General features: G+C 51.4%; 1 protein-coding gene across 2 annotated transcripts in view; it reads right to left on the bottom strand.

Moving 5' to 3' along the window:
• Window positions 1-7,532: 7,532 nt before the first annotated feature.
• Window positions 7,533-13,075, bottom strand: part of YY1 (YY1 transcription factor) — a 46,364-nt gene continuing 40,821 nt past the window's right edge. For both annotated transcript variants that reach the window (XM_025393094.1, XM_025393095.1), the window contains one exon: window positions 7,533-12,709. In XM_025393094.1, coding sequence (XP_025248879.1) covers window positions 12,527-12,709 — 183 coding nt within the window. In that variant the 3' untranslated portion in view covers window positions 7,533-12,526. The remainder of the gene's footprint in view (window positions 12,710-13,075) is intronic.

The following is a 13,075-nucleotide window of genomic DNA, read 5'->3' as shown; positions in this document are numbered from 1 at the left end:
GTGACCCTTGTCAGGAACTGATTTGAGCACAAAGCTTTCTCCAGCCCTGCTCACCCTGGGGCTTCTCCACGACCCCTGCTGTTGCCTGCCATCTGGGGACAGCACACAGACAGGCCAGCCATTCGGAAGTGAGGGGCGGTGCGGCAAGGAGCAAGGTGAAGGGGCGGGGGGCTTCCAGCTGCCTCACACTTCCCAGTCCAGCCACCTCACACGACCAACACATCTGCCAGGCAGGCAGCGGAGCTGCTGCTGTTTTTAATGAATTTCTTTTACATTTTCTTTTCTCCCTGATTTGAACTTTTTTTTTTATTTTGAGATGAAGTCTCGCTCTGTTGCCCAGGCTGGAGTGCAGTGGCGCTCTCAGCTCACTGCAGCCTCCACCTACTGGGTTCAAGTGATTCTCCTGCCTCAGCCTCCGAGTAACTGGGATTACAGGTGCCCGCCACCACACCTGGCTAATTTTTGTATTTTTAGTAGAGACAGGGTTTCACCATGTTGACCAGGCTGGTCTCAAACTCCTGACCTCAAGTGATCCACCTGCCTCAGCCTCCCAAAGTGCCGGGATTACAGGCGTGAGCCACCACGTCCGGCCTCTGATGTGAATTTATTTGAAATAAGTGATCTATGAAGGTGATTAAAAATACCCCCAGAACCCAGGCTTATGCAGTGAAGAGGAAAACCTCCTTCCACCTCCCTGGGGCCAGCCTCTCCTGAGTCGAGGACAGTCTCCAGTTCCCGGAAGGCATCCAGCACATCTTGCACAAGTGCCAGCATGGCAGGCAGGGGGACATCTGCACCCCCCACGAAGTGTGGCCGAGGTCCTGACTGTTCTGTTCTTTGCTGTCTTCCCTTGACAGTGATCCTGGAGATTGCATCCATCTCCTAGGGCTGCTGTAACGAAACACCACACATGGTGGCTAAACGATAGCCAAGTGTCCTCTGGGAGTTCTGAGGGCCACACTCTAGCTGCAGGCAGGGTTGGTTCGTCTGGGGGGCTCTGAGGGATGAACTGTTCCCTGCTTCTTCCAAGCTTCTGGTAGCGGCTGGTAATCCTTGGCTCCCGGGCTCATAAGCGCATCACTCTGATCGCTGCCACCATCTCTTGCCCCCTTCTCCTGTGTGTCTGTGTCTCCATGTCTTCTCTTTGTGTAAGGGAACCAGTCACATGTGATTAAGGGCCCACCCTACGCTAGTATGACCTCATCTTAACTAAAAACATCTGCGGAGACCAGGTTCCAAATCAGGCCAAATTCAGTTGCCTGGAGTTAGGACTTGAACGGATCTTTTTGGGGCCACAATCCAACCCTCAGCAGGGCTCTGTATCAGTGTGTCTGAACTGTCCTCCTTCCTGCTGACAGCTGCGTGGCATATTTCACTGGATAAACTGCTTGATTTGCTTTTCCAGTCAGGTTTGGGAACGTAACTGGGAGACACGTCTCAGCAGAGTCTTAGAGGAAGAGCAGCAGCAGATGGGGCCGCAGAGGGACCACAAGGCTGTAGCTGGAAGGGCAGATGTAGCCAAGGTCCCGAGGTAGAAGGGGTCGGTGGGGGCTGGGAAGGGGGGCGAGGCAGGGCCTGGAGGACAGCAGGGCCACATGGCAGTGCCTTGAGGACAGTGGCAGATCCTTCTAAGTGCCAACTGCTCTTGAAATCTCAACTTGTTCTGGGCTTCAGTATGTCCAATCAAAACACCTTCCCAGACTGTCTTTTTTTTTTTTAGATGGAGTTTCACTCTTTTCGCCCAGGCTGGAGTGCAATGGCACGATCTCGGCTCACTGCAACCTCCAGCTCCCAGGTTCAAGCAATTCTCCTGCCTCAGCCTCCTGAGTAGCTGGGATTATAGGCGCAGCCACCACGCCCTGCTAATTTTTTGTATTTTTAGTAGAGATGGGGTTTCACCATGTTCCAGGCTGGTCTCGAACTCCTGATTTCAGGTGATCCGCCTGCCTTGGCCTCCTAAAGTGCTGAGATTACAGGCGTGAGCCACCGCGCCAGCCCCCAGACTGTCTTGCGGCCGGAGCTGGCCGTATGTCTTGACAGCTTCTGAGAAAGCTGTGAAACAGGTAGAACGCACCGTGGCGCACCGCTTGACCTCCGATCTCTGACCTTGCTCTCTGCCTCCCACTGAAAACGGGATAGGATGCCTGGAGCTGCAGTGGGAGAGACCACAGCCGTAAACCACCGAGTCAGCCTGGCCTTGGAAGGCTGGTCACATCCCTCTCATTCAGCACACTGTTCCTGTCATTTGCAGCCAAATGCACCACCAGCCGCCATGCAGAATTGAGTTTATTTCATTGTGTCAGCAGCTGTGAGCAGGTTTTACCCAGGGGAGTGACAAGATCCAATTTATGCTTTGGAGACCCCACAGGAGGTTAGGAGGCAATAAGAGGCAGGCCAGGGTGGGGCCAGAGACCACGAGGGTGTCTGAGCCAAAGGACATCTTGAGGCCAGGAATGGGGCAGGGGAGTCCAGTGGCAGGTAAGTGAGACCACGCTGGGGAGTAAACGGCAGAAGAAGCCCTTGGAGGTGTCGGGGGTGCACCCAAAGGAAGCGAAACTATGTGGCAGGAGCTAGAGTCTGAACTCCGCAGGGATCTGGAGTTTATGGCTCCTTCCTTGACCCCTTAAGGGAAAGGGCTACGAAACAGCACTGCCAAGGGATTTGTCTCTGGGATGGGAAAGAGGGAGGCTGAAAGCGTGGAAGGGCAGAAAGAAGGGGACAGGCCCAGTGAGGGCTGGTGCTCAGGTCCTTGGTGCAGAGTTCAGGCAAAGCAGTGGCATTTTGGAGAGTCCAAATCTGAGAAACTGTTTTTCCAATCTCAGAGCCCACACCGGGTTCGCACACAGACTTCCCCTTCCCTTTTCTTTTGATTCCTTTGGACATCAAGTGTCTGGAGCGAATGGAGCGTAAACCTCCTTGTGACCCTCTCATCACCAGCCTGAGCCTTTAGTGAGTCATTTCTCATAAAAAGCACCTGTGAGGCCACACTGACCCAGGACCTTCACCAGCCCTCCCTGTGCTGGGCAGGTTCTTGTGACTGTAGGGACGGCCTAGCCCTTTGCACACCCATCCCTTCATCCTCCCAACAGCCCTACAAGGTCGGTGCTGGCACTCCCGTTTTGCAGTGCAAGATACTAGTTGGGGAGGACCCCCGTCCAAGGCCACATGGCTAGCTGGTGCTGGAGCCAGTGCTGGGAGCCGGTCAGCCCATCCTTTGCCCTTCAGCAGGATCAGCTGGGGCCGGCAACCCTGGAGCGGCAGTGCAAGCACCAGAGGGGGCCTGGCCAGGGCCAGGGTCCAGGCCCCATGCTCCCGGGTCTCAGCTCCCTTGCTGCTTCTTGCTCACACACCCCTGACCTCATGGTACCCACCTACCCATGGAGAGGCAGACGCATTGCTGGGTCCAGAGGCCACTTCCCAGGGAACTGGGAAAGGCTTGGTGGGGCCAGTGTCCACCTTGATCAGGGCACAACAGAGACAGGGCAGAGGCCGAGGGGAATGGGCTTGTGCTCCAGGGACTCCTTGCTCAGCCTCGCTCTCCTGCAACTTGACCTCCTCCAGGCTCGTGGGGAATGCCAGTCCCCCCGACCAGTGCCCCTCTGCAAGCAACACCCTCCCCAACCATGCTCTGCCAGGCCAGCTGACACCATGCCAGCTGTAATGATGTCCCACAGTTTGGGCGAACGAATAAATTCAGATTTGGCTTGAATGTCTTCGGAGATGGTGAGGACACAGGACAAAGAGCAGACACGGGAACATGGTGAGATCTGTTTGTTGTGGTGACAGTACTGGCCGGTTTCTTGTTTATCTCCCCAACCTCTACCTTAGCTCCATGAGAGCCAGGGGTGCAAAGTCAGCATGCTGAATGAATGAGTGAATGAATGCGTGAGGGCAGAGGCTGCTGAGTACAGGGCCAGGTTGGGTTTTGCCAGGCAATACAGAGACGGGCCAGGGAAGACAATGTACACTGTGAGGCCAGAACACGCTTGGGGGCAGAGGGTGAAGCGGTGATGGGCTGGAGAGGGGCTGGGGCGGCAGGAGTGGCTCCAGCACCTACAGGCAGGGTGATGGTAGGAGCCCCCGCCACATCCGTGGTACGAGGAGAGAGGAAAAGCAGCCCCAGCTTGGAGGGCTCCAGAACGCCCCTTCGGGCCGGCACCCCAAGGCCCTGTCTCACCGCTTCCCGGGCCCGCCCCCTAATCCCAAGACGGCGCTCTCCCACCCCGTCCTCCAGGGGGCGCTGTTCCATCAGGTTGGTGGGGGAGCGTGTCCCAGGGCCTTGTTCAGCGGGGGCCTCGTGGTATGTGGCCCCTCCCTCCTCGGGCGTCGCCGCCGCACCGCCCTGCCCCGCGTCCCTGCGGCCCTGGCGGCGGGAGTGTCCTCCGCCCGAGGCCTCGGGCAGGTCCGCGTCTCTCGGGCCCTGAATGTCCGCGCCGCCGTGGCGCTGAGCTCACTCCGCGCGGGGGACGCTCGTAAGCGGCGGCGGCTCGCGGGGACCCGACACTCAAAGCTTCTGGACAGCCCCCACCGCGCCTTGGGTCCCCGCGAGGTACGGCCGCTTCGCGGTGCGCACGCGCAGCCCCTCCCCACAGCGGACGCGGCCCGGCCCCGGGGCCGACCGGCACAGCGCCCTCCTGCGGCCGGCGGCGGCAGCGCACCCTGTGGGCGGGGGCCCAGGCGCGGGTCTGAAGGCCCCCGGGGTCGCCCGCCGCCCGCCAGAGCAGCGTGGGGGACAGGCCATGGAGCACTGCAGGGTGGCAGGGAAGGGCTGGGGCAAAGGCGCGGCCCAAGACCCCAGAAGGGTCTGGGGGCGGGCGGGGCTGCCCGCGTTAAGTGCTGGCAAAGGCCAGGCGTGCAGGGGCTAGGGATGGCCACCAGCGACCGGGATATTCCTAAAGTCGGGTACAGACGCACGTGGCAGGCCAAGGCAAGGAGAAGCCATGCACACACCTGGGGAGCGTGCTCAGACCCCGTCCTGCCTCCTCTCCCTCCCTAGCCCGTATTTTTTATTTTTTTGAGACGGAGTCTCGCTCTGTCACCCACGCTGGAGTGCAGAGGCGCGATCTCGGCTCACTGCCATCTCCGCCTCCCGGGTTCACGCCTTCTCCTACCTCAGCCTCCCGAGTAGCTGGGACTACAGGCGCCCGCCACCACGTCCGGCTAATTTTTTGTATTTTTAGTAGAGAGGGGGTTTCACCGTGTTAGCCAGAATGGTCTCGATCTCCTGACCTCGTGATCCGCCCGCCTCGGCCTCACAAAGTGCTGGGATTACAGGCGTGAGCCACCGCGCCAGGCCTATTTTTTATTTTTTTGAGACCGAGTCTCACTCTGTTGCCCAGGCTGGAGTGCAGTGGCGCGATCTCAGCTCGCGGCAATCTCCGTCTCCCTGGTTCAAGCGATGCCTCAGCCTCCCGAGTAGCTGGGATTAGAGGCATGTGCCACCACACCCAGCTAAATTTGTATTTTTGGTAGGAAGGGGTTTCTCCATGTTGGTCAGGCTGGTCTCAAACTCCCGACCTCAGGTGATCTGCCCGCCTCAGCCTCCAGAAGTGCTGGGATTACAGGCATGAGCCACAGCGCCTGGCCCCTAGCCCCTATTTATCACGGCCTTACCCTCCATCCTCCAGATGTCATGCCAGTGCCAGTAGGGCAATGCCATTCCTGCCTAAAACAGGGTCTGGCACATAACTGCATTGATCACATCAGTGCCCCTGGAGGTGGAGAGGTAAGCTTTGGAAACGAAAACTCCAAGAGGGAGGGGAGGGAAAGGACAAGAGGTGATCGATTAGGAAAGCCTGAAAAATGAGATAGAGCCAGGACTGGGCTCTGAGGGTGGGTGGGATTGGATTTTTCGGTAGGAAGTGGGGAACCGCTGCAGTTCAAATCAAGTGCTGAGAGACCCCGTTAGCAGAAAGGCCCAGTGTGGGGAGGTCAGCAAGGCCCGAGGGGAACGGCCGCAATGGCAGGCAGTCGGGGAGCCCTGAGGGCCCTTCCAAGGCCAGGAGGCACCACTGCGCCAGAACAGAAAGGGCCGCACACCAGGGAGGCCGATGCACTGCTCCATAAACAAGGGCCAGGGCTTTTTTGAAAGGGGACAGGAGGAGAACTCAGGCTAAGGAGCCAGTGGCAAGCAGAGTACCCTGGAAGCCAGGCAGGCTTGGCTTTGGATTCTGGCTGCCTGGACTTTGCCAATAAATCTGAGCCTGTTCCTCTCTCACAACATGGTGATACTGCTAGCTAATTCATCAACAGGTGGTTTGGAGGAGGGCACTGGATCCATCTGTATTCTCATAAAATGTTACGGGCTGCGCATGGTGGCTCACTGTAATCGCGGCTACTTTGGAGGCCAAGGCAGGAGGACCACTGGAGCCCAGGAATTCAAGGCTGCAGTGAGCTATGACTGTGCCACTGCACTCCGGACTAGATGATAGCAAGACCCTGTCTCTTACCAAGAAAAAAAAAACAAAAAATTACAGCCAGGCAGAGACACTGGCAAGTATAAAGGAGCGATGCTGGTTTCATCTTTATCTAGGGGTTTCTAAAGAAAGCAATTCCAGGAAGGGCGCGGTGGCTCATGCCTGTAATCCCAGCACTTTGGGAGGCTGAGGCGGGTGGATTACGAGGTCAGAAGTTTGAGACCATCCTGGCCAACACTGTGAAACCCCCATCTCCACTAAAAATACAAAATTAGCCAGGCGAGGTGGCACACACCTGTATACCTGTAATCCCAGCTACTCAGGAAGGAGGCTGAGGCAGGAGAATCGCTTGAACCCGGGACACGGAAGTTGCAGTGAGCTGAGATCGTGCCCCTGCGCTCCAGCCTGGGAGGAAAAAAAAAAAAGCAATTTCAAAGCCTTAGTTCCTTCCCATGTAAAATCTACAGATTTTCCACCCAGGCTCTTGCTCAGCTCAGCCCTACCTAGGGCCTTCACTCAGCAGTTCTGGGCTTGCACAGGCCTGTGACTTGCCACCTCAGCAGCATTCTGTCAGCAGCCCCTTCTGTCACTAGCAAAAAGGGAGTCACATGTATCCAAGTAATAACTTCACGCCTCGCTCTGAACCTTGCTCTGCAGAACATCAGACACCAAGGCCCCAGCCGGGGGGAAGAAGCTCTGCTCTGCATTTTGCTTTTGGCTAAATCCGAAGTAGCTCTCAGTGTATTTGGTCAAGTTCTTGAGAGTTCATCCCTGTTAGCTCCAGAGCTTCCAGGGCTGACATGGGCTCACAGGTCTGGCTGCATGGGCATTTCACTGGGCTGTGCTTTCCGAACAGTAGGTGAGGCTCTCTTTAAAACACCCTCTGGCTCCTGAGACCACCTTGGAGCTGAAAGGTTCCAGAAGCATTGCTTGCTGGTGTGAGACCAAATCCTGGGAGTTCCCATTCCTGTGTGAGAAAGCAAGCCACAAGAACTGCCCCAGGCAGTTCAGGCAACTCTTAGACCAGGAGGGGTTCATGGCCTGGTTTCATGTGCAGTGAAACACTAAAGAAGTAGCTTAGAGGACTGAGGAACAAATAAGAACCACAGGCATTAAAAAGCTTAACATTATGCATTTATTGTATTTTATAGAGCCATATTACACATGCTTGGTGCTTCAAACTGAGTTATCAATGTTTTTCTGGATGCAAAGCCATCTGATGCTGGATGCGGATGCCTTAAATACTATATTTCTGCATCTATGACCTATGAGCTAAGGAAAAACCAAGGACAATTCCAGAAATGGCAAAGAACACTTAAGAAAAAGATGTACATGAGACGAAATGCTAAGTCCTTGAGCCAGGGCCTACAGAAGTTACCAGAAAGCGAATAAAAACAGAATTTTTCTCACCACCTGTTGATAACAGAGCCTCACATGTCGGGTATGGACATTGTAGAAAAAAGAGGTTACTCCGTTTGGTACTGATGCCTTTCTCCCCTCCATGATGTGTGTGGACATTATGCGGCCCCCAGAGATAGCAGCAGATAGAACAGAGCATGGCAAACTGCCCCCTCAACACATCCCGGTGGTTTTTTACAGCGTCTGGGTGTCTCATGAAAAGTGGTCAATTTGATCGAACTTGCCACACCTGTGGAAAATCAATCAGTGTGCTTCAGGTGAATGTGACGCTATCATACACAGTCTCCTCTGACATCCAGAATGCTGGCGGGGAACATGGGGCTGGGTGCCTGCTCAGCCAGGACCAAGCTCTCCATGTGTCAACTCCCGCCTTACAGCACCCAGTTTGTGGGAGGTTTGCTTTGCCTGCTGACCTGATGCTAACGCTCAACTTAAAGGCTCCGTTCCAGATTTTATAAGGGGACTGGGTGATATGTGTCAAGCACCTGCTGCCCATACTTCCCACCAACCCTCAATACAGTCCCAGCTTAAAGATCCTCTCTGGCACCACACTGATCCCTCGGGCCTGGGGTGGATGCCAGGAAGCCTCTTGGCCACAAATCTGCCCTCTTGTGGGTGAGAGGCCAGCCCTCTCCTGCCTGATGTGACTTGTCTGAAGGGCCTGCATTTAAACCATCTTCAGGCAACCAGGGCATCTGAGCATAACCTGAGCAGTAACAACATAAATCAAGGGTCAGTAATATGGGGTGGATGAGACCTAGCCAGCCATCCAGTCAGATGCTGCCGTGCAGGTAAGTATGATTCTGAAGAAGGCGTAGGGTACCTTTTGTCCTGTAAAGTCAGAGAGCAGGCTAAGAAGTGCATGGCCAGAACCCCAAGAAAGTGCAGGTTGGGATTTCGACTTCCTTCCCCACCACTTGGGTTAAAAGTTCGAGTAGAATGCACTTGCCAGGACCTGCTGGGCCTGAACTCTGAAGAAGTGCTGCGATCGATCACATTACTGTCAGCGGATCCAAGACAAAGGGCCCGGAGCCAGACAGTTGCCCCCTACAGCCGAGGGTCCAAGGCAACCCTGTGACTCAGAGTTGGCTTCAGCAAGCCAGCAGAGCAGCTAGGAGGAAGCCTGATGGCATGGCTGTGGCATCAAGTAGGTGTCTGTGAGCAGCCTGGCTCTCACCAGTTTTCACCTCTGGTATCCTTACTCTTGCTGGGGGTCCGATGTCAAGAAAATAGAAGAAACTTAAAGAATTAAAGATCAACAACATGAATATCCCAAGCCAGGCTGATATCCAGGTCACAGAAGTCAGAGACCCTGGAAGCAATCAACTCTCTCTGCCTCTAGTCGGGGTGGGAGGTGGGTAGAATGATCAGGTTTCCAATTCAAACACTTCTTTTAGGAGGTCAGGTTTTCCTGTGCAGCAAACATAAACTCTGGTCTGAGACCAATCTGGAGCACGTGTCCATAGTAAGTTTTGCAAGGCAGAGTGCAAACGGACGGGGGGCAGTTCTCCAGTGTACGAACTCTCAAACACTGCTCAGGGAGGCTTCCCCCGACTGGAAGTGATTCTTATCTACTTGTGAAGACACGAACTTGAACTCTGCTTGGAAACATGGACAGGCATTGTGCACACTATCCTGTGAAAGGGTCTTATTTAGCAAAATAAGTGACATTTAGATCTTTTACATGAAAACCAAAAATAAAAAAATCCCGATTTTCCTCAAGTCCTCAGGCCTTGAAACTAGGCAAAGCACACAAACACCATATGTAACCAATAGCATGAGTTCAGGGTCATCTTGGAAAATAAATGTCACTCTGGGGTGACAGTTCTTTATACAAATAGTATGCTCCCCCTCTCAACCCCACTACCAAAAAGGGGGAAATAATAAGAAATTCAAAAATAGAAAACAACATCTTGTTAAGTGTAAACTTATCCTCTGGAGTTTTTATATTACATATGCTAGAAACATGCATTTATTTCTGCTCAGATGTACGAAAATATGTCTATCAGTATTACTTATAAATCAGATTAATCCTCAAGACAATGGACTCGCTGTTAGAACACCATTTCAAACCTTAGTAAATTACATCGTTAGCAAAGTTATAAATTCTAACCACAAGCAGAATGGGTTGAAGTTACACCCAATGAGAACTACCTCTACTCTTTATATTGTTGCTCATTTGTTAGTTTCCTATTGTTGCAAAGTCAGTGCTATGTTAACAAGGAACTTGTTTTCTTGGAACCCCAGATTAAACTCCTTACAGAAGTTAACTCTGCAGACTGAGAAGACATGTGAACAGAGAGAGTCAAGGGGACTGATGACTATTTCAGAGACAGGAAAGGACAGAAGAGATGACCAAAGGCACCCCCAAGGGATCAAGGCACAGAGGAAGAGGGACTTCATCCACACAGGAGCCTGGCTTCTGCAGGCCATGGCATGGCTCTCAGGGCTGCCAGCGGGGCTCCCCATAACATAGGTATGCTCTGCGGTGGGCCCTTGGGACAGTGCCAGGGCCAGGTTCCAGTGCAGCACAATGCTGGGCAAAGGACTCCTAACACAGCCATGCTGGGGCTACTCAACCCGACAGTGGGGAGGGAAGGTGTGGGTGCTCACAAAGCAGGCATCCATAGAAGCCCCTGCCCAGGTCGAAGTCAAAGAACTACACGTTCTCATCCGAGCCCTCGGCACTGAAGACCTCCACCATGGGCTGACCTCTCTCCTGACTGCCAGATACAGCAAAGCCTGGCTTACCCAGAACACAGCTGGGGGCTTCTGCTTAGCTGAGTTCCAAACTACCCAAGGGCTAACAGATTCTGGATAATTTTTTAAAGGGTCTCAAGTTAAATGTTTCATTCATGATTCACAAAAGGCACTTCAAAATTCCAGAGCCACAGGGTCACTGTTATTGGGTCTCCAGCCCTCCTGTTCGGGACCAATGGAGAAGCTCTAAGACATCGGGCTATGTGTTTCACCTGATGGGGTCCCTGGCCATTTGTAAATAAATCTTGGATATTAGCTAGTTTGTCATTTATCTTGCAGTCAAGCATACACAAAACAGAAAGACACAGTATGTTTGCACTTTGAATAAATGAGATTTTGCTGTATCATGGCAGTTTATAAAATATTCTCAAGTCTGTTATTTGACTGTAAGATCCAACATTGTAATTGTACATTTAAGAGGTTACAATGTGAGAGGTACTCATTGAGCACAATTTTTCTAATAATCTAATCACCTTGTTGATTTGCACCCAGTGTCCATTTAGAAACATGAAATTACGCTACTGGTACTCAATTGCCACATTGCTAGTATTTAATAAGGACTCCACTAGATGGAGGAACAAGGGCTCTCAAACCAAATAACCAGTGACCACAAGCATTTCCTGTCAGACAAGCCAAGGCCCTGCTGGAGCCGCCTCTGAAGGCAGCAGGGTGGACAGGCCTGGTCTTCCCTCTGTGTGCCCCACTGCCAGGTGGCACCTTACCTTGTGCAGGCGCTCAGGCTGCACAGTGGTAGATGCTTCACTCACACTTGCCGGGGGCTAAAATCACAGCCTATGACCAACCTGGCCTGGGGTGTTCTGAGGTAGTTCCTGAACTCGGGATGCCTGTTACCTACTCTCCTTCGGATGTCAGGACATGTAGGAAGTATTAAAATATCCATGCATCGCTTTCATCAATAATCACTGTAATTGAGTGCAAAATAAAGGAAACTTGAGTTGCTTTATTTAGCTTCCAATTTCTGGGAGGCTCAAGAATTATAAGTATTCTGGACAACAAAAGAAAATAAGACTGTGCTTACAGATCTTGTTCTGCCATATTCTTGCTTTAGGATTGCTATTTTATTGTTGCCCTTTCTGTTACATGGGATGTACACATCAGGTGTTAAAAGGTACAATACATTCTACAACTGAGCACCACTTTCTGTAACTGAACAGGCAAAGAAATTACACTGAACATCAGCATCTGGCAGTATTTTTTGGAAAAAAAAAGTGACTAAAATGGGTTTAAATTGATTAACACTATTAAATCACATCTAATATTTGATACTACATGATTCAATACAGCTATACGATACAATTATACAAAATGTGTTAACATCAAAGAATACAACCAAAATTAAGATAGCAAACAAAACCTATATAACTTTTTTTTTTTTTACAGGAAAATACTTTTGAAGTATGCATGTAACTGCCCATTCTTTTAAAGAAAATCTACTGCAAGCAAAGTTATCAACCTCCAGAAAAATCACACATAGCATTACTAAGCATATCCCCAAAAAAGTGTACAATATGCACACTTGGAAAATACAAAATTAAAAAAATTGTAAGCAACAGGTGAGCTTCATATTTATAAGAATGTGAAAAGAAGTCCCATTTTTAGCACTGTTGTATAAAGAATTGTCTTTTGATGCGAAGTTCATGAATTGTCCTCCTGTTGGGACCACACTTTACAAAAACACTGTGTTTTTGAAACGAGATTACAGAGCAAGATAGAGCATCTTAGCAATGTCATCTTAGTAAAGTTTTTTTTTTTTTAATTTTTACTACTTTATCAAAACATGTCCCTTAGGTATGTAGGATTCATTTTTAAAATTCTTCCTAGAAATAATATACAAAGGAGAGGCATATTTATTCCCAATCACACTTCTGGAAGATGCTTCCCGTGGTCGAGAAGGGTCTTCTCTCTTCTTTTCACTGGTTGTTTTTGGCCTTAGCATGTGTTAAGATGTGAGATTTCAGGTTAGTTGACTGAGCAAACTTCTTATTACAACCATCGAAGGGGCACACATAGGGCCTGTCTCCGGTATGGATTCGCACATGTGTGCGCAAATTGAAGTCCAGTGAAAAGCGTTTCCCACAGCCTTCGAACGTGCACTGTCGAGGAAAGACCAGAGATCAACCCACTCAGCAACTCTGACCAGACCCTGGGAGTCAGTAGCTCACTGCTTTGCTAGAGAACAGCCTATGTATTTTACCAAACACTTTTCATTCCTGCCCGGGGTGAACTTTGTAGATATATTCTAGAATCAGCAGGCAGGCTGGACAACCCCGAAAACCCAAGGATAGCCCTCATGAACTGTTTAAAACACTTGGCAAAATGGCAAGTCTTCCTAAATGCAGGCTAGAGTGCTAGTGCTGCTGTAAACATTTGCAACAGTAAAATACAAATGATTAAGGGTTCTGGTGTCAGTTGTCAAAAAAGAACCATGTTAGATTTACTAACTGCACTGCTAGTTCTTT

The sequence above is a fragment of the Theropithecus gelada genome, chromosome 7b (genome assembly GCF_003255815.1).
Source record: "Theropithecus gelada isolate Dixy chromosome 7b, Tgel_1.0, whole genome shotgun sequence".
NCBI classification, from domain to species: domain Eukaryota; kingdom Metazoa; phylum Chordata; class Mammalia; order Primates; family Cercopithecidae; genus Theropithecus; species Theropithecus gelada.
This window is presented reverse-complemented; position numbering and strand designations above follow the sequence as displayed.